General features: G+C 33.4%; 1 protein-coding gene and 1 pseudogene across 1 annotated transcript; one reads left to right on the forward strand and one right to left on the reverse strand.

Moving 5' to 3' along the window:
- Window positions 1-1,381: 1,381 nt before the first annotated feature.
- Window positions 1,382-4,774, reverse strand: LOC124897032 (protein LIFEGUARD 4-like). Its single transcript, XM_047409170.1, has 5 exons — window positions 4,561-4,774; window positions 3,777-4,059; window positions 3,171-3,284; window positions 1,909-2,066; window positions 1,382-1,823 (listed from the first exon to the last, which is right to left on the reverse strand). Exons 2-5 carry the CDS (start codon window positions 4,033-4,035, stop codon window positions 1,626-1,628), a joined length of 729 nt encoding a protein of 242 aa, XP_047265126.1. The 5' UTR covers window positions 4,036-4,059; window positions 4,561-4,774; the 3' UTR covers window positions 1,382-1,625.
- Window positions 4,775-8,829: 4,055 nt separating this feature from the next.
- LOC107852728 lies at window positions 8,830-16,171 on the forward strand (annotated as a pseudogene).
- The last annotated feature ends 4,666 nt before the right edge of the window (window positions 16,172-20,837 follow it).

Here is a 20,837-nt window from a genome sequence, read left to right on the forward strand (position 1 = left end):
GTGCTAGATTCTCATAAAGGCGTTTTTACGTCAATAGTAAACTCGGAAACCTCTTGCACTCATCATGCAATGCAACTATTAAAATCAACTACCATCACAAATTAGCTTAATTTCCACACAAATGTGAACGAGTCAATTCCCCATATTTTGAAGGAAGAAACTATAAGATACTTAACCAAAAGAAGAAGATATTTTTGTTGCACGAGACAATTTTTACAATAAGTTTTTATTTTTTTCCTAGCTCCTTTATTCTGTGGACCTGAGGGGTTAAGGGGGTTCTCTTAATTTGTCACTCGTGAATTTGGAAGAATATTTACAAGTTACTCTTTTAAAATTTGTCTCGGAATTTGGGTGCATTGGGTAGCTATCTTTGGGGGTATCAAGATTCATGGCATGCATGATCCGGAACTTTTCAAGCTATTTGGTAGTGAAGAGGTTCTTGGGTGACATCCTTGGCAAGTGGGGCTCCTCGTATTTGGACTTAAAATTTTCGTTGCCTTCATGAGGTATGGATCATGGAGAGACATGTTGAAATTCGGAAAAACATCACACAAAAAATTGTTTCTGCATGCAAAGTAAGCATGTCAAACGGAACTGGCGTATTTAATGAAATCGGTCCGGTTTGACCCGGCTCGGTAAGTCCAAGGGCTTTAGAGTATCAAGGAGGGATATTCGTGCAATCACTAGTACTGTAATATGAACCTCTACGTCAATATGTCTCTTAGCCCCAGTTATACATTAATCAAATTAAACCATTCGTTAGGTAAGGATTCATCATTTGATTTGGGTCGTTTTTCTCTAAAAAGAAAAAAAAAAAAAAAAAGCACCACACTACTAAATCGTTTTTTCAAATTTTGGAATCAAATTAAATCAATTAAGTCGATTTTTATTGCTTCGACTTTGTTGGTCTTTCTACATAAAATAATATGTAATATATATTCAAACACATGACATAATGAAGAATACAAACACTCACAATAATAGAAGAAGACCGATAGTTGAATTAATAACCAAAATACTGAAGAGAAATTACAAAATTATAGAACAACGATAACATAGAAGAAGGAATGAGAAGCAGAACTCAAAGAATGAGCGAAGAGAGATACAGAGTTTGCCTAAGAATGATAACAATACACATAACCGCTTTCGTCTGATTTCATGACCCATTTAACTAATTGATAATTGGGCATAGATTCCAAACAAAAATCTCCAATATTTTAGTTAGCGTAGTAATCTCAAATGGATCAGTCTCATTCACCCCTTCAGACGACCCATAAACCCTTATGTAATAAGTTTGGTTCACAATATATTAAGTTGACTATATTCCAACGTAACACTACCAGATTAATTACTCTTTTAAGGAAAGTAGAAAACACAGATGTTTCATCAAATTATTTATGTAGTTTCCTCTAATAAAACATATGCATTGTCCAAGAATTTAGCCCGAAAAAACCCAGACATTTTTTTTGGGTGTTTTCCTTTTGGCCTCTTGGCTTGTAAACATTCACAAAACTAGGAAACATATCAGTTCACTAATAATAAAAACAGAAACTCTATTCAACAAAATTATTAGTACACACACTCTGTTAAACAACTTTTTTCCAAGTAAATTGGAGTGTTAATATTCAATCACCAGAGAGGCCAAGAAGAGCTAAGAAGAGGCCAACGATGTCTCCGAAAAGGCAGATTGCTGCAATGACATATTCATCGTACGAGAAGTTCCTGATTAAATTATTTGTATCGTACACGAGATATGCTGAGAATAGTAATGCTGCGAGACAACTATATATCACTTGTGCTTCTTTTCCTAGATGGAGAATAAACTGTTGCATTGTGAAGAAAAATATCGTTAGCGCATAAATAAAAGCATATATATAAATATAAATACATAAGGTGATGCATACATACCCGCATTAGAAGAAACATTAAGAGGACTATAGAGGCACAAAACAAAAATGGGCCAAGAAAGGTGAAGTCTTTGCCTCTTTTTGCAGCCCAAAATGTGTAAAAGGTAAGGCTAACAGTTATAAGAACTGTTAGCCCAGCAGCAATTAAGATAGTTTCCCCTATAAACAAAATATTACATTAAAGTTACAACTTCGAAAATCTACATAAAATGTTGGGGTTCATAATCGAAACAGCATAAAAGGATTTAAAAGATTTAACCGGGTCTGTATGATGTGAACTCAAACTAAATGCTTATATCTAATTGTCTCAGTTTTAATTAGACCATTTATTTTTGGGAAAAATTAGTATGTTTTGCTTTAATAATTGTATCATATTAAATAAAAATGAAAGGAGAACCAATATAATGCTATTTTCACTTATGCAAGTGGCATATTTAGCAAAACAAATATTTGCATTCTTGTCAAAGTATAATCTTCTTGTAATTTTTGTATAACATACTTAGAGTACTTCTAATGTTGCGACTTCCAAAGTGTGTGTGTGGTGGTGGGGTGGGGGGGTTTATGTATGATGTATCCCTCACACTTTAATCTGAGGTTACATGTTTGGGCCTTAAAAATACAATTATCTTTTTAAGAAAGTACTCTACCATCCAAAATGAGTCTTTCAGCTAATTGAATTTGGATCATTTAGGTCCCAAAACAAGTAGGACATCGTGTGAAAATCAAAAGAAGAAAATGAATGGAGATCTATGGTATAGTTTCGTCATAAAATTATTCACTTTGTGCATCTTGGCAACAATCAATTAATAACATTGGTTTCCATTTTATATAAATTAAGGAACGATTTAAGTTCTACCTGTGGCAAACTCAGAATTAGAAGACGATAATTGCAACTATTTAAAGCACGTGATCACCTAATATCGATTAATGTTATAGTTTTCTTAAACATAGGAATATAAAATTAATGTACTAACACCTAAATATGAATGAAATGACTCAAATAGGCAAAATTTGCTTTGTGGAGTGATAATTGTGAATTCTACTTTGCACCATGAGTTTCGCTAGTTTGAAACTAGATAGCCATACTTAAATATATACATAAAAATAATTCAAAGTTAACAAACGCGCATGAATACATTGGTTCTGTCTCTGAGTTATACACACAAATATTAAGTATAGAGTTTTCTTAGACTGATAATATAATTTAACATATTATAGCATATTAGCTAGATATAATTAAAAAGAAAGTTCAAGAAAGCTTACCTTTTTTAAATGCGCAGGCTGCTCCAACAACACATGCCAGACACAAGGTAAACACTCCCATAAGAACATAGTTCCATGGATGTTTTTTCCCATATTTACTCATGAAGAACATAACTGCAAATATTATACCGAATATAAAGAAATTAAAACGAGTAGTATAATAACTTTTATATCAAATCATGAAAATTGAGAATAATACCCCCTCGGTTCATCAATAATTGTCCACTATTGACTTGACATACAGATTAATAAATAGTCAATGATAGAGGTAATATCATGTTGCCTTAAAATAAAAAACCGAACCGGTAACCCGATAAAAAAAAATTTACAGAACCGTCAACTCAATAAACCGATACGGATAAACCAACAACTTTTTTATAGGTTGAACCGGTTTTTTCACACCCTTTTATCCTTTGAATATAATAAGTTTAATGTTTTGGATAATGAATCGCATTTAATGCTAAGGATAAAATGGGTAGAAATAAGTAAAATTATCCATTGGTTTTTTCAACCTGGACCAGTATTAGTCGACATATATCTAATTTTAGTATAGTAGACAATAAAAATGCACAGACAGAACGGTAATAATAGGGGAAGGTGTTTTACGTATAAAAGCGATGATAATAAGAACAATTAAGGTGACTTTGCCAACAATGGTTTTCATGTATTCTTTGACTGCCGGAGTGAAGAACATGGCGGCGGCGATGATGGCGGTGACGAAGAGTTGTGTGCATACAATGGCATAAACTTTTCTGATAAATGCCCATCTCATTTGTGGATCTTCCATCATTCCTGGGTATATTTGCCCACCACCACCACCTTTGTGGCCGGACTCAATGTCCGCGCCACCTTGCTTGAACATCATGTCACCTTTTGCTTCTTGAGAGTTCTGATTAAAAAAAAAAAAAATGAATCCTGAATTAGTTATAGGGGAAGGAAGAAAAAAAAGAGTCCAATTTGTCCTTGAACTTGCGAATGGTCTAAATTCATCCTTTATTTGGTGTCATTAGGCCTTAAGGACAAGATAGAGCCATTTATCCTTCAGTTGATTGTGAAATTTAATTAGATTTTGACATTTTTTCTTTAAATTTGACTTTGAAATTTCATTAAATTTTAAAAATTTGATATTCAAGTATGTAAAAGTTTTGGATTGTTGGGGCTTCCATTCGCAAAGCTTTAACTATTTTTCAAGTAAAATACATGTCCAAACACAACTTCAAATTTCAAAAATCACAACTATATTCAAATTTTGACTTTTCAAGTTTCAACTTCAAAATGTATGGCCAAACAAAAACTAAAATTATACCATTCTGCAAAATTTAAGACATTTCTTCTAGCTCTTCCACCCTATATTAAAAGTTGTATTTACATCTTTAAATGATAAATTTACCTCTAGGTGTTGGTGAAGAAAATGTGCTTTATCAGATCAGATATCAAATCAACCCCGTGAAGGGGATGAAATGATATTGAGAGGTATTGATGTTTGTTTCGACACAAATAACAAAACTTTTGAATGTGATGAAGAGATAGGCTTCGATGTAATATGGAGTAAGAAGAATACGAAAGAGTAGGTGAAAACAAAAATTATTCTTCTTTTTTTAAAATTTTATTTATGGGATTGGTACAAGAAGTGGAAATAAGAGGTTGTGAATTAATTTTGCTTCCACGCATGCATGCATGATGATTCTGCGGTTGGGGTTAACGTGAAAGATAGTACGTTCAATTCTCAAATTTTGTGTACTTTTAAAAAATATTGAGTGATAATTATAATCTTTTTATCTAATACTTTGTAAATAAATAAAAACCAACACGTATTTCTAATTTTAGACATACATTACATTTCAATATAAGGGAAAGTGAGTGGATTCATTCATCTGTATATGCTTTAGAACCTTGCTAAAATTATATTAAACCTATCTTCCATTGTATATCAATGTATCTCTTGTTTATCTATTTTTTTGGTCATATATCCTGACATACACAATATATTTCTGATATATACTGTTGCTATGGCCTTTTAGGTTTGCTAGCTCGATCGATTTCAGCTATGATTTTTTTTTTCTCCAAATCATTTCCAATCTTCCCTTGTATACAATCAAATCTAGGTGTTTTCAATGAATTTCAATCACACTCACTCGAAAAAAAAATGTTAAAATTTTCTTAATCCAAGTTCAGTAATGGAGCTTCTCCAATTTTTTCGTCCGTCTTGAAATAAATCGAGAATGATTATTTGGAGTCATTAGTTTTAACTTTAATAACACTAAGCTTAATCTTTGGCTAAAATTTTGACAACTGGAAAAATAACATAAACATACACCTTAATTTACCATATTTACAAAAATTTCTACCCTTACAAAGTAATTACCAAACTTCCAACTAATTATGTATCTTCGTTGGATGTATCGGGGGCTAATTATGTATCTCGACAGATTCAAAATCGAAAAAAAATGTTGGGAGCTAATTATGTATCTTTACAAAGGAATAAATGTATCTTAGTGGGATGTATCGGGAGCTAATTATGTATGTCGATAGATCCAAAATCGAGATTTCAATAAATATATAAAATATCAGAATTTTTTATAATTAAACTCCAAATTATCGGAATTTATATTGTTTTTACACAGCTAGGAGCAACAGTATAGACATGCCAATCGCTCCAAATTTTAGCCCAATTTAATAGTACCATGCCAATAATATTGCTAAAAATTACATAAAGCAACAACTTTAGTATTACTTATAACACAAAATCCCAACTCTTAAAACATATCATAAAAATTTTACTTTTTCAATTTCTCTCTCTAAAAGTTCATATACATAACATTACCAAAACTTTTTCTATTTATTCTTCTTGGAAGAAGTCTAAAATCAATGAGTCATTACGTAGCGATTATTATTTTTGAATTCTCAACCATGTTTGATTCTAACTCTTACTCAGTAACATTCAATTTTAACAAAAACTTCATTTACAACATTATGTAATTTTAATATTCGAGGTTAGTTACTTTTCTTTCGTCTTTACCAAAAATTCTAGATTCAGAGTGAACAAGTAATTGCATGTTGTTCATTCAATAATTTTTAATTAGTTTTGGAGTAAGATTTTCTTTTTCTACTTTACCAAAATTTAGAATCTATAGAATAATAAAGTTTTTGCATGTACTTCATTCACTAATTGTTACTTAGTAAATGAATAATTCTCCGTCTTTTAGTTTAGGATTAACTCAGTTAGAGCATAGTAAACAACAAATGGGGTTATTGAGTTTGTTCTCTGAGAATTGATTATAAGGACCCTAATTCTATTGAAAACAGATCAAAACATCGCAATGATGCCATTAAGATGAAGAAGCTCAGGAAAGTTGCTGATTGAAGTTTAAAAAATCAAATCAAAAAATTGTATAAAAAATACAAAAAAAATGATACTGCATAACCACGTATATCAAAAAAAATTTAATTTTTCATTTCGTATATGATTGTTAGTTGTACTGAAATTATAGTATTTTTTCAGTAATGTGAGATTTTTTAATTTTTCATTTTTGAATATAATTATTAGTTGTGCAGCATTATGTGGCTTCTTTTAATAATGTGAGGGTGTCTTAGTAGTTGACAGTTGTAACAACCCTCTCGATCGTTTGTGGAATTTTCTCATCTTTTTCATTTTAGCACTCTCCGTAGTTTGTATACGTTGATTATGACTCACGGGATGAGTAGTACCAATTCTTGAGGTGTTCGGAGGTTATTGGAGTGATTAGTTGAATTATTGAGTTTTAATAAAGTTAAACTCAATCATGGTCAATCTTTGATCGAGACGACCTCGGGTTAGTGTTGTAGTATTTAATAGGTATGGGATGTACTTTCTCTCTCTCCATCGTGCCGTCCTAATCTTAGACTACTAGATTGAATTCAATTGTTATCTAGACAATTTCAATTGGTATCTGTGAATAAGGTCTAAAAGTTATTGTTAATAGGTAAAGACTTGTGAAAGTTGTGAACTTATTGATTGCTTGTGTTTGATATTTTGCTAAACTTGTGTTGATTTGTGTATAAATGTTTATTAAAAATTGACTTGATGGAATTATCTTGACTTTAAGTGTACTTGTAAATTTGGTACATTGTGTGGCATGCTGTGAGGTTGTATAAATTATTATTGATAATACTTGTTTATATTTATGTTGGATTGGGTACCACGCCGGTACGTTTATATTTATGTTGGATCGGGAACTACACCGGTACGTTTATATTTATGTTGGATCGGGTACCACGCCGGTACGTTTATATTTATGTTGGATCGGGTACCACGCCGGTACGGTACATGAACATAGATTGTTCCTTGCAGGTCATGACTATTTGGGCAAAAATAAGTCCCATAGCATGTGTACATATTTATGTTATTTCTGTGGATGTTTACAGTATGGTTGATACTCTTGATGGTTATGTGGCTTGTTTGTGAGCACTGGTTGACCTATTGTTGTTGTATTGTTGATTTATTGAATATTTATTGTGTGACGATGTCTGTCTACTTGTTATTTGATTTATGTTGTGTACATGCTATTAAATTGAGTTTTCGTATGATACCTACCAGTACATAGTGGTTTGTACTGATACTACCCTGTACTTTTCTTTTGTTGAGTGCAGATAGTGTTCTAGGCTCAGACATGACCTCATCTCTAGAGTTTGATAGCAGATCTTGATCCAAGGGTGAGCACTCCGTCTCCAGGCTGCCATGGGTCATCTTATTTGTTCTTGTCTATCTTTCGGGCAATGAAATATTTTTTATTTACTTTATTTTTGAATATCACTTTAGCTATGATTTTTGTTAGTAGTTCTTGTACGATGACTTTCGGGTCTTGGGAATTTTAGTAAGTAGATTGTTTGGTTTTCACGTTACTGATGATTAACTCCAGATTATTATTGTTAAAATGGTTTTATGAAAATATCATTCTAATATTGACTAAGTGCTTGGGTAATGGTTCTGTTAGATGGTTCTCCCACAGAAAGATTAGTGTGGGTGCCACTCATGGACATTTGGGTCGTGAAAAAGTTGGTATTAGAGCCTAGGTTTATCGATCTCATCGTACAAGAACATGTCTAGTAGAGTCTTGCAGAACGGTACAGAGACGTCTGTACTTTTCTTCGAGACGCTACAGGACAATAGGAAAATTCAGATTCTTATTTCTTACGTGCTATTACTTGATTTCAATTGGTATCTGACTTCTTTCACTTTTATTCTAGTAGATGGTAAGAACATGAATAAATGGGGCAAGAAGAGGACGTGGCGGAAGAAAGAGAGCAACGCCCATTAGGGGCAGAGCTCAAGCTACGGGGCCAGCTAGAGAGAGGCCAATATTTTTCCCCCACATGAGGATTTGCCCGAGGTTTCAGATGATGGAGCTATGCCAGTACAGGATGAACGAGTGTTGGTTCATGATGGGGTTGCACCAGCTCATAGAGGTGCAGCTCCGATTCAGATGTCTCCCGTTGTGATTCAACAGGTTTTGAGTTTTCTGAGTGGTTTAGCAGGATTAGGGACTATGTTGAGTGTAGGGATCCAGCTTTGCCTCCCTTGACTTGGACACAGTTTTACTCAGTGTTTCTAGAAAAGTTCGTGCCTCATACTTTGAGAGATAGAAAGAGGGATAAGTTTGCTAATCTTAAGTAGGAGAACATGTCTGTTGCGGCCTGTGAGGCTAAATTTCATTCTCTGTCTCGATATGCATCTCACTTGTTGAAAACAGAGGAGGAGAGGATCCAAATTTTTGTGAAGGGGTTGAACACCGGTCTCCAGATTTCTACTCTTCAGATGACATCTTCGGATAGGTCTTTTCAGGAGATGGTTGATTTTGTCAAGAAGGTGGAGGGCGTAAGATAGGAGGGTTATGTTAGGGTATCAGAAAAGAAGGCCCGCAGAGGAGTCAATTTTAGTGGTTCTTATTCTAGGGGTCAGAGTTCTCAAGGATACCCTGCCCGCCCCATTCAGTCAGCGATGTTGGTGTCTGTGGGTGGTCCGTCAGGCACTAACCAGCCATTTTCATACCCTGGTGGTTACCTTGCTTCATCTTCGTCAGCTCAACGGCCTACCTTGGACCGTACATGTTACGAGTGTGGCAGAGTGGGTTATGTTAGGAGGTTTTGTCCTAACGCAAGGTAGTTTGGTCAGTTTATCTAGCAGCAGGCTCCTGGATCTCTCGTTCCTGTAGGTAGGAGAAGTAGTGGTAATGGTAAAGGTCATCCACAGGGTGGTCATAGGGGTCATCAGGCAGGTAAGGGGTGGTATTCAGCCCCATCGAGGTGGTTCTCAGCTTGGCAGAGGCAACGTTCAGACTGGTGGTAGGGCTCATATCTATGCCTTTTCAGGCAGGCCCAAGGCAGAGGCATCAGACGTTGTTATTACAGGTACTATTCTAGTTTGTGACTAGATGGCCACCATATTATTTGATCCTAGCTCTACTTTTTCATATGTGTCTGCTAATTTTGCTGTGGGATTGGACATAGTGTGTGATTTACTTGACTTTTTGATTCACGTGTCTACTCCTGTTGGTGATTCTGTTGTTGTTGATAAAGTTTATCGTTCTTGTTCTGTTATGTTTATAGGGTATCAAACTTGGGCAGATTTAGTGATTCTAGACATGGTGGATTTTGATATAATTTTGGGTATGAGTTGGTTGTCCCCATATCATGCGATATTAAATTGTCATGCTAAGACAGTGACTGTAGCTATGCTGGGAATGGATAGACTTGTATGGGAGGGTGATTATAGTCCTTCTCTAATGAAACTTATTTCCTTTCTGGGTGCAAGGAGGTTAATTGGGATAGGTTGTTCGCCCTTCCTAGCACATCTTTAGGACACCTTCGCAGATGTCCTATCTATTGAGTCAGTTCCTGTGGTGTGTGAGTTCCAAGAGGTTTTTCCTGCAGATTTTCCTGGTATGCCACCAAACCAAAATATTGATTTCAGTATTGATCTAGAGCCAGGTACTCATCTTATTTCTATTTCTCCCTATAGGATGGCTCCGGCTGAGTTGAGGGAGCTAAAGGCTCAGTTGCTGGATTTATTGAGTAAGGGTTTTATTCGTCCGAGTGCCTCTCCATTGGGTGCTCCTGTCTTGTTTGTAAAAAAGAAGGATGGAAGTCTTTGTATGTGTATAGACTACAGGCAGTGAACAAAGTTACGATTCATAACAAGTATCCTTTGCCCCTTATAGATGATTTATTTGACCAGTTGCAGGGTGCATCCATATTCTCTAAGATTGATTTGAGGTTCAAGTATCATCAGCTTGAGATTCGGCCTGACGATATTCCTAAGACTGTTTTTCAAACCAGGTATGGGCACTATGAGTTTCTTGTGATGTCTTTTGGACTGACTAATGCCCCAGCTGCTTTTATGAGTTTGATGAATGGGATATTTAAACCCTACTTGAATTCTTTTTTGATTGTCTTTATTGATGATATTCTGGTTTACTCTAAGAGTACGGAGGAGCATGAGAATCACTTAAGGATTGATTTGGGTTTGTTAAAAGAGAAAAAGCTTTATGCAAAATTCTCTAAGTGTGAGTTCTGGTTGGCTTCTGTATCCTTTTTGGGGCATGTGGTTTTGAAAGATAGGGTGATGGTAAACCCTCAGAAGATTGAAGCAGTTAAGAATCGGGCTAGGCCTACTTCAGTGATGGAGGTTTGTAGTTTTGTTGGCTTAGCAAGTTATTACCGTAGGTTTGTGAAGGGGTTTGCTTCTATTGCTACTCATATAATGAGGTTGACTCATAAGGATGTACCATTTATTTGGTCTGATGAGTGTGAGAAGAGCTTTCAAAAGCTCAATACCTTATTAACTACCACTTCTATTCTTGCCTTGCTGATAGAAGGTAAGGATTTCATTATTTATTGTGATGCCTCACGTTCTGGTTTAGGTGTTGTCTTGATGCAGGAAAGGAATGTTATTTCTTATGCTTTGAGGCAATTGAAGCCCAATGTGAAGAATTATCCCACTCATGATTTGGAGTTAGCTGCTGTAGTTTTTGTTCTTAAGATATGGTGGTATTACTTGTATGGGTCTTGTTGTGAAGTGTTCACTGATCACCACAGTTTACAGTATGTGTTCACGCAGAGGGATTTAAATTTGAGACAGCATAGATGGATGGAATTGCTTAAGGATTATGATGTCACCATTCTCTACCATCCGGGGAAGGCTAATGTGGTCGCTAATGCATTAAGCAGGAAGTTAAAAAGTATTGGTGTTTTGGCTTATTTGAATGCTAGTAGGCATCCTCTGGCTAGAGAGATTCAGACTCTAGCTAACAAGTTTGTTCGACTTGAGGTGACTGAGAGAGGGGGAATTCTAGCCAGCATTGAGGCAAGGTCCACGTTTCTTGATCAAATCAAGGTCAAGAAATTTACGGATTCTAAGTTGAGCAAGATCCGTGATAAGGTTTTACAAGGTGAGGCCAAGGAGGACATTATTGATGGTGACAGTGTGTTACGGATTAAGGGGTGAGTTTGTGTACCTCGTGTTGATGATTTGATTCCTACTATTCTAGTTGAGGCTCATTGTTCGAAGTATTCTATACATCCTGGTGCAACCAAGATGTACCGTGATTTGAAGCAGCATTACTGGTGGGGTCAGATGAAGCGTGATATAGTTGATTTTGTTGCTAAATGCCAGAGTTGTCAACAGATAAAGTACGAGCATCAAAAGCCTGGTGGTACTCTTCAGAGGATGCCTATTCTTGAATGGAAATGGGAAAGGATAGTTATGGATTTTGTTGTTGGTCTTCCCAAGACTTTGGGGAAGTATGATTCTATATGGGTTATTGTGGATAGGTTGACGAAGTCTGCACATTTCATTCCAGTTCAGGTGACTTATAATGCAGAAAAGTTGGCCAAGATTTATCTTAAGGAGATTGTTCGATTATATGGGGTCCTACTTTCTATTATCTCGGATAGGGGTACTCAATTTACCTCTACTTTTTGGAAGAAGTTGCATGAGGAGTTGGGCACAAGGTTGGACCTTAGTACAGCTTTTCACCCTCAAATCGATGGGCAGTCCGAGCGGATGATTCAGGTGTTGGAGGATATACTTCGTGCGTGTATGGATTTCGGAGGTCATTGAGACCAGTTTCTACCTTTGGCCGAGTTTGCATATAATAACAGTTATCATTCGAGTATCGATATGGCACCGTTTGAGGCTTTGTATGGGAGAAGGTGTAGATCTCTCATTGGGTGGTTTGATGTATTTAAGGCGAGACTATGGGGTACTGATTTGTTGAGGGACTCGTTAAAGAAGGTCAGGTTTATTCAGGAGAAACTTATAGTGGCTTAAAGCAGGCAAAAAGAGTATGCGGATCAGAAAGTTAGAGATATGTACTTTATGGAGGGTGAGCAAGTGTTGCTCAAAGTTTCACCTATAAAGGGTGCCATGCGTTTTGGGAAGCGAGGTAAGCTCAGTCCTAGACATATTGGACCATTTGAGATTCTTCAGTGTGTAGGGCCGGTGACCTATAGATTAGCATTGCCTCCGAGTTTATCGGGATTTCACCCTGTGTTTCATGTATCTATGCTAAAGAAGTTCCATGGTGACGGTAACTACATAATTCATTGGGATTCGGTCTTGTTAGATGAAAACCTTTCTTATGAGGAGGAACCCGTTGCTATTCTTGATAGAGCTGTCCTAAGTTGAGGATTAAGGAGATTGCGTCTGTGAAGGTCCAGTGGAAGAACCGTCCTATTGAGAAGGCCACTTCGGAGACCGAAGCAGACATGCGTAGCAAGTATCCACACATTTTTGCGGATTTAGGTAATGTCTTATTTTCCCTCATTGTCTTGTGTTTGTCCATTCGGGGACGAACGATAGTTTAATTGGTATCTGATGTAACGACCCTCTCGATCGTTTGTGGAATTTTTCATCTTTTCTATTTTAGCACTCTCCGTAGTTTGTATACGTGGATTATGACTCACGGGATGAGTATTACCAATTCTTGAGGTGTTCAGAGGTTATTGGAGTGATTAGTTGAATTATTGAGTTTTAATAAAGTTAAACTCAATCATGGTCAATCTTTGATTGAGACGACCTCGGGTTAGTGTCATAGTATTTAATAGGTATGGGATGCACTTTTTAGTTAATTTACATGTTTAATTTATTTCTATAAGATCCCAAATAAATTCTGATAATTTATTAGAAGTCTTAGATATTTAAAATAATTAATTTAATTGATGGTTAATAAAAATATTATTTTATTATAATTAGTAGTGGGTCATATCCACTACTCCCTTATTTCTTTTCTGTTATATATGAGATTAGGGTAATATGTTATCAGATTAGGTATTATACGTTCAATACCTAGTCTGATAACGTATGTACCCATTAATTTTTCTGTTATTCGTTTATTTAATGGGTACATATGAATATAATATGTATACTTTTGGTGGAGGAAAAATTGGATTAAAGGAAAAGTATGCACTGTTGGCAAGTTAAAACTACTTTTTTTTTTTTCATGAAATCGAGTGGCGCAGGCCACTGTTGCTTGGTTTCACGCATTCCCATGGAGTCAATGGCCATTGTTGGCTAACTTTTGTTAATTTTTCATGAATATCAAAAATGGCAAAGCCACTGTTGGCTGTTTTCAAATTTTATTATGTTTTTTTTATTTCTTCATCAATACCCAAGTGGCAGTATTACAGAGGGTTAGTATTAATTATATACATTATGGAGTGCGTGAATGACCTACACTACACCTAAGTTATAATTATTTTGATGCTTAGATCTAGTTAGTTAACTTATAATGAATATTCTTGGTTTAATGGTGAGGAAAGTTTTACTTAATCATAACAAAAAGGAAGAAAAGATGTTATGAATGAGAGTTTGTTGGCAGTGACGTTAATTAGGCCATCGGGCAGCCACTGTTTCAACGGTTTACTTTAATTTTTTTACGAACTCTAATCTAATTAAAAATAATCATAATAGTAAATTTTTATTAAATTCGTACTCTTATAGGGATTATATTTTTTAACAGATTCTGATCATTCAGAGACTTTAAGAAAGGGCAAAACCCTCGCAAGTTAGCTTGCATTTGGATTCTTCGATTGAGGTAGGTTACAGTTTAATTAGAGTTTAGACTCAACTTAATTGTATGTATACTCCTAAATTAGATACTTACGGATTGGTATTTGGACATGCTTGAAATTGTTGATGTTTAGATTGTTGATTTGTGTATAAATGTTTATTGAAAATTGACTTGATGGAATTGTTTTATGACTTTAAGTGTACTTGTAAACTTGGTACATTTTGTGGCATGCTGTGAGGTTGTATAAATTAATATTGATAATACTTGTTTATATTTATGTTGGATCGGGTACCACGCCGGTACGTTTATATTTATATTGGATCGGATACCATGCCGGTACGTTTATATTTATGTTGGATCGGGTATCACACCGGTATATTTATATTTATGTTGGATCGGGTACCACGCCAGTACGGTACATGAACATAGATTGTTCCCTGCAGGTCATGACTACTTGGACAAAAATAAGTCCCATAGCATGTGTGTAAATATTTGTGTTATTTTTGTGGATGTTTACAGTATGGTTGATACTCTTGATGATTATGTGGCTTGTTTGTGAGCACTGGTTGACCTGTTGTTGCTGTATTGTTGATTCATTGAATATTTGTTGTGTGACGATGTCTGTCTACTTGTTATTTAATTTATTTTGTGTACATGCTATTAAATTGAGTTGGCTTATGATACCTACCAGTACATAGTGATTTGTACTGATACTACCCTGTACTCTTCTTTTGTTGAATGCAGATAGTGTTCTAGGCTCAGACATGACCTTATCTCTAGAGTTTGATAGCAGATCTTGATCCAAGGGTGAGCACTCCATCTCCAAGCTGCCATGGGTCATCTTATTTGTTCTTGTCCATCTTTCGGGCAATGAAATATTTTTTATTTACTTTATTTTTGAATATTACTTTAGCTATGATTTTTGTAGTTCTTGTACGATGACTTTCGGGTCTTGAAAATTTCAGTAAGTAGATTTTTTGATTTCCGCATTACTGATGATTAACTCCAGATTATTATTGTTAAAATGGTTTTATGAAAATATCATTCTAATATTGACTAAGTGTTTGGGTAATGGTTCGGTTAGATGGTTCTCCCACAGGAAGATTAGCGTGGGTGCCACTCATGGCCATTTGGGTCGTGACAACAGTTCATATACATCACAGAAAGTAATACACATAAGTAATGTTATGTATATGAATTACATTGATATGTATAGTCTATATACATCTCATAAAGTTTTGTGGTATTTTAGTATGTTTCTATAGGATTTTAGTGGTTTAGTTAAAGCAACATACATATAGTCCATCACCTGGATATTATGAAGTGTGTTTTTTTAAAAAAAATTTACAGGGTTTGAAAATACAGGATGAAATAAGTCCCTGCGTATCTTTTGCATTTTAACAGTTCATGCAATGGTGATTTAAAGAAGATATCAAAAACTATTTGGATGAAGATGTGTAAAATCTTTTTCGATAATTAATTTTTGGGTCATTTTGACATGCCTCATAGTAATTTTCACAGACAAATTTCAAAGTATTGCTTATGCTTTAGATAGAGCAAGATAATTTCGATGAAATACATGTTTATGTGAAGGAGACTATTTATGAAGTTTTTTATTTTTGAGTTTGCTCTCATTACCGAACTTAAATGTACTGGTAACATAGAGGACTACCTGTATCCTGAATCATCCAAATCTGTTTTGATTGACAAGTAGTTTTCAAGTGCAAAGAATCCAATAAAAAATGAATGTTTATTCAGCGCTTTAAGATGAAAAACTTTGATAACATTACAAATGCTTTGCACATGTCTATTCTGTATTTCATTCATACTTTTTTGTATTCAGAAATATGTGATGCGATTATTAGCAGAACAGATTTCTTGATGGTGGAGAATGAATGGTTTGAACAATTTTCATGGGGAAAGAGATCGTTTCAGAAGCTTATGTCATTATGAAGATAAGATTACGTTGTTGAAAAATAACTATACCAGATGGGAGGAATGTCCCACGCATCAAATGTATGTATGTATGAATATTGTTCAGAGGTTGACAGTAAGATTGCTGAGCGGAAGAGAAACATAATTTCAAAAAATTTCAACTAGAAGGTTGTCGGCGTCAAGTCGAAGTAGGTGAAGTTTATGAATGACATGTCCAATAAGATATTTTCGATCTAAATATTGAAACTTTTATGTTTTAACTTAAGTTTTTCATGTTGAGTATTAGTTTTCAACATTCAAAATTTTTTATTTTATTATTTTCATATTTTTCACGTTTGCTTCACAATTTGTTTATAAGAATTTATGTGCAACTTCTGAAGAAGCGCAAAAAATTAATTTATTAATGCGGGAAGACATTGAGATATATGATTCTTCCTCTTAATCTCTACCTATCAATATAGCGGACCGCAGTAAAAAAAGAATTGTTGATGAGTAGGTTATATTCGCACTCAGATCATCAAGGGTTTGAGGATTTCTGTACATTACCATCATCCGAAATTCTCATAAAGACGGATTATGTTATTGAAACTTTATCTGCTCACCAATAAAAAAAGAGAAAGACGATTAGCTTTGATTAAAAAATGAGTGAGGTGCAAGAACCCATCATATCACCAACAATTCATTCAAAAGAAGGTGTACCTGCATAGAAAACAAAAGCTGATGATGAATGCATATATAAAAATCTCAACATTTCAAAAAATACATCATCTCATTGTGACACAGAGAAATCTTTTCTCCCACCTTCCAGCATATCAGATCAACAGTATATGTTCAAAGTCGATTTAAATGAGATAAAGTCATTTGTACAATCATATGTAGGTATTATTTTAAATTCAATTAGTTTAATCAGTTTTAATTATGAACTCATGTATTACTTTTTTTGTTTGAAGGTTGATTCTAAAATTACGTGTTTTCGAAAATTAATTGTTAAGCAATACGAACTAAGTGTTAAGCAATACACTGAAGTGATGCAGAATTTAATAAAAAAGCATGATAAAGCAAAAAAAATAAAAAATAATTTAAGTAATGAATTGAACAATTGTAGATTTAAATGAATAACACTTTGTTATGTATATGAAACATATACATAACACTTTTATTATGTATATGACAACATATACATAACACTTTTATTATGTATATGACAACATATACATAACACTTTGTTATGTATATACATCACACTCAGTTATATATATGACGTCAAAATCTATCATATACAATTTTTACATTTTACCCAAATTGTTCTCTTTCTAGAATGAAATATTAAGAATTTTAACATTTATTTTTAATTGACTTTTTTTGTCCATATAATTATACATTAACATATGTACATGTAAATTTATCAAATTATTTTTGTGAATGTTTTAACACCTGAACTTTTTTGATTAGTTTGATGTATGTATAGGAAGATGATTGTACTGATTTCAAAATTAGCAATGAACATATAAAAAAAATACAGTTTAGAAAAATCGCAGACAGAAATATGTATAAATTAAAGTTTTAAATATTTAGAATACTTTAAATATTTTTTTGCATATTATGAATTTTATGTCAAGAATTTTTGAGAAATTATTTTAAAAGAAAAGAATTATGAAGGGAGAAGTGATGAAAGGAGAGTTGTCTCGACAGATGCGTACCAATATGCAAAATCAAGACAAAGAAAAAAAGATTAATTTATTTGTTTTCAGAATTTTTAACATAACTTTATGTTTATGTATATGCTAGCAAGTACGTAGCATATGATGCGAAATTTTTTAACAATTGTGGTGTACAGATAATTTAAATGGAGAACATAATTGTTACATAACCATAACGCGTCTCAACGATACATATCATCATACCAAAATAATTTTTTGTAATGTTATATTATGTATTTGCTATAACCGACGTTTTTTATAGGTATTGAAATTGACTGACAATACGTTAGGAGCTGAGTCGAGCGAAGATAAATTTGTCGCTCAAGAAGCAGTAGAATACGACAGTTTCAAGTGTCAAAATTATAAGATTAAACATGTCATCTAAATTTATCGATTATGTACACTCATTTTTTCTTTTGATAGAAATATCTTAGTTGCAGTGCTGGAATGAAAAATGTTTCAACAATCGAACCTGACAATGTTCAGTCCATTGAAACAGTTCATCAACAATGTGCCACTATAAATATTGAAAAAGAAGAAACCAGGGACATTTTGAAAGATCAAACGATAAACATCCACACCGATTAACTATTATTTTTTCTTATAAATTATTCAATAATATTCCTCATACACATAACTAGCAATGTATATGAAAAATTCTACATAATTTGTTAAATTAAATTTTTTAACAAATGTATATTGTCTATATATACATCAATCAGATGTATCCCAATACACATACTGAATTCAGTGTTATTTTTAAAATAATTTTTTGTAATAATTTACGCAACTCTTTTTAATATTCACAACGAATTACATATTAATCATAATTTGTTTTTATTTATACTAACTCAATTATCATGAGTATATGAAGGATGAGTTCTCAGCTAGCACAATATCCGAATTCGTACAAGATGTTATAGACGCAGTGATGACTGGAATGACAACCCCACTAAATGTTAAACCCATTAAGGTCTTTAATTCGCACAGATTACTGAGAGTCTGCATTTAATACGTGACAGTCAATTTTCACCCAAATTTTCTGATGCATAAGCTGCAAGTATGTCATGTTGAAAAAAATCTGCGGAACGAATCACGCAAAGGTCAAAAATTTTCAAGTTACCTAATTTAACTGATTTTGGCTCAAATTTTCTAGGAAAAGACAGTTTCGAAATTGAGAATCGACAGAAGCATACTTTTGATGGATGTAGCATTTTCGACGAGTTGCGTCATGGGTAATTGACATGTTACTCTAAATGAATTATTGAAGAATTACTGAAGTTTCATGCGAAAAGATACTGGTTTTTGCATTTTAGATTTCATAACATTTTTTTATAATATAAGAGAAATTATCATTTTAGATTTGGTAATATTTTTTTATAAAATTCTATGACATAGAAAATCAAATGATGATCACTACAGAGCTAAATTATCAAGTCTTGATTACAAGCAATTGAATTTTACTGTGACTCATCCTCAAAATAAAAATTGATTCTACTTGATGTCGCAGCCAAACACATGCTGGAATGATGAGGTTCGTTCACCTTTATTTACTTTTAATTTTGTGAAATAGTAAATTGACGATAAATTTTACTTTTTTTGTAACTAATATGTCTTGATTTTTTTTGTTAACTCTAGTTAAATTATGTTTAATAATTAAGATTTAATACATATATAAATAGAGATTATAGTAGATTTTTTTGTGTATGTACGACATATCAAATAATATATAACAATTTTATGTATATATTTTTAAAAAGTATAGTATCAAAAATAAAAATGTATGTTTTGTATGTATGTGATGTATATGTTGACATATACATACCTCAATTATGTATATGTTTTCATTTTTGAAATTTGATATTTTAACTTTCATCCTATTTAGCTCACTCCACCTCGATTAGTTATGATGAACTAGATCTATAGTAATAGTATCCAAGAAATATCGGTCCAACTTGTGAATTCTACATACTTCTACGCTATGCCATGAATGCATTTGAGTATAGGAGCATGTTGCTTTGAAAATAATATATGTGAAGGTATGTATCAACTCACTCAAATTCCTTTTTCGAGTAAGTTACTAATCCCTCTATACAAACTTAACTGTTGTATGTCGTAGAGTTTCTTTGTGATCCTTTTAAAGATAGAAATAGAAAGGGATAAATATCCACGAAAATATCTGAAGTTTAACCAAATTTTCAGTGGAGCATATTAAACTTTGTGGGGGTCCTATTACCCCCCTATACTTTTTTAATTGGAATTAATTCTCCCCCAGACTTTTTTAAAGTGGAATTAATCCCCCCCTCAAAACGTATACCCAATTTTTTCCGTGAAAAATGTAGTACACGCGTCGTTTCTTCTCCATTTTATCACTTTTCAATATTTTTTCACAATTACAATCATATTAAATATTTCAAATGATTCCATTGAATTTATGAAGAAAGTTTTTTCAAATAATTGAATGGAATCTTTCATTAATTTTTCATTGAAACACGGAAGATTCAATTAGCGAGTTCCATTAATGAAAGATTCAATGAAACTCGCTAATTGAAAACTCAATGGAATATTCAATTTCCATTAGTGGAACTCGGAAGATTTGAAAAATTCATTAATGGAACTCGAAAGATTCGAAAAATTTAATTTTATGATTCAATTTCCATTAATGGAACTTGGAAGATTCAAAAAATTCATTAATGAAACTCGGAAGATTCAAAAAATTTAATTTCATGTATGAAGTTATTCAATCTTCCGTTAATGGAACTCGGAAGATTCAATTTCCATAAAGCTATTCAATCTTCCGTTAATGGAACTCGAAAGATTCAATTTTCATTAATGGAGCTCTAAATTAAATTAGCGAGTTTTTGAGTTTTAATCTTCCGAATCATTCATTGAGTTTCAATTAGCGAGTTCCATTAAATTATAACCATTAAGGAATTTTTCGAGTTCCATACATGAAATTTAATTCGAAATCTTTCCATTAATTA

The sequence above is a fragment of the Capsicum annuum genome, chromosome 3 (assembly GCF_002878395.1).
Source record: "Capsicum annuum cultivar UCD-10X-F1 chromosome 3, UCD10Xv1.1, whole genome shotgun sequence".
NCBI classification, from domain to species: domain Eukaryota; kingdom Viridiplantae; phylum Streptophyta; class Magnoliopsida; order Solanales; family Solanaceae; genus Capsicum; species Capsicum annuum.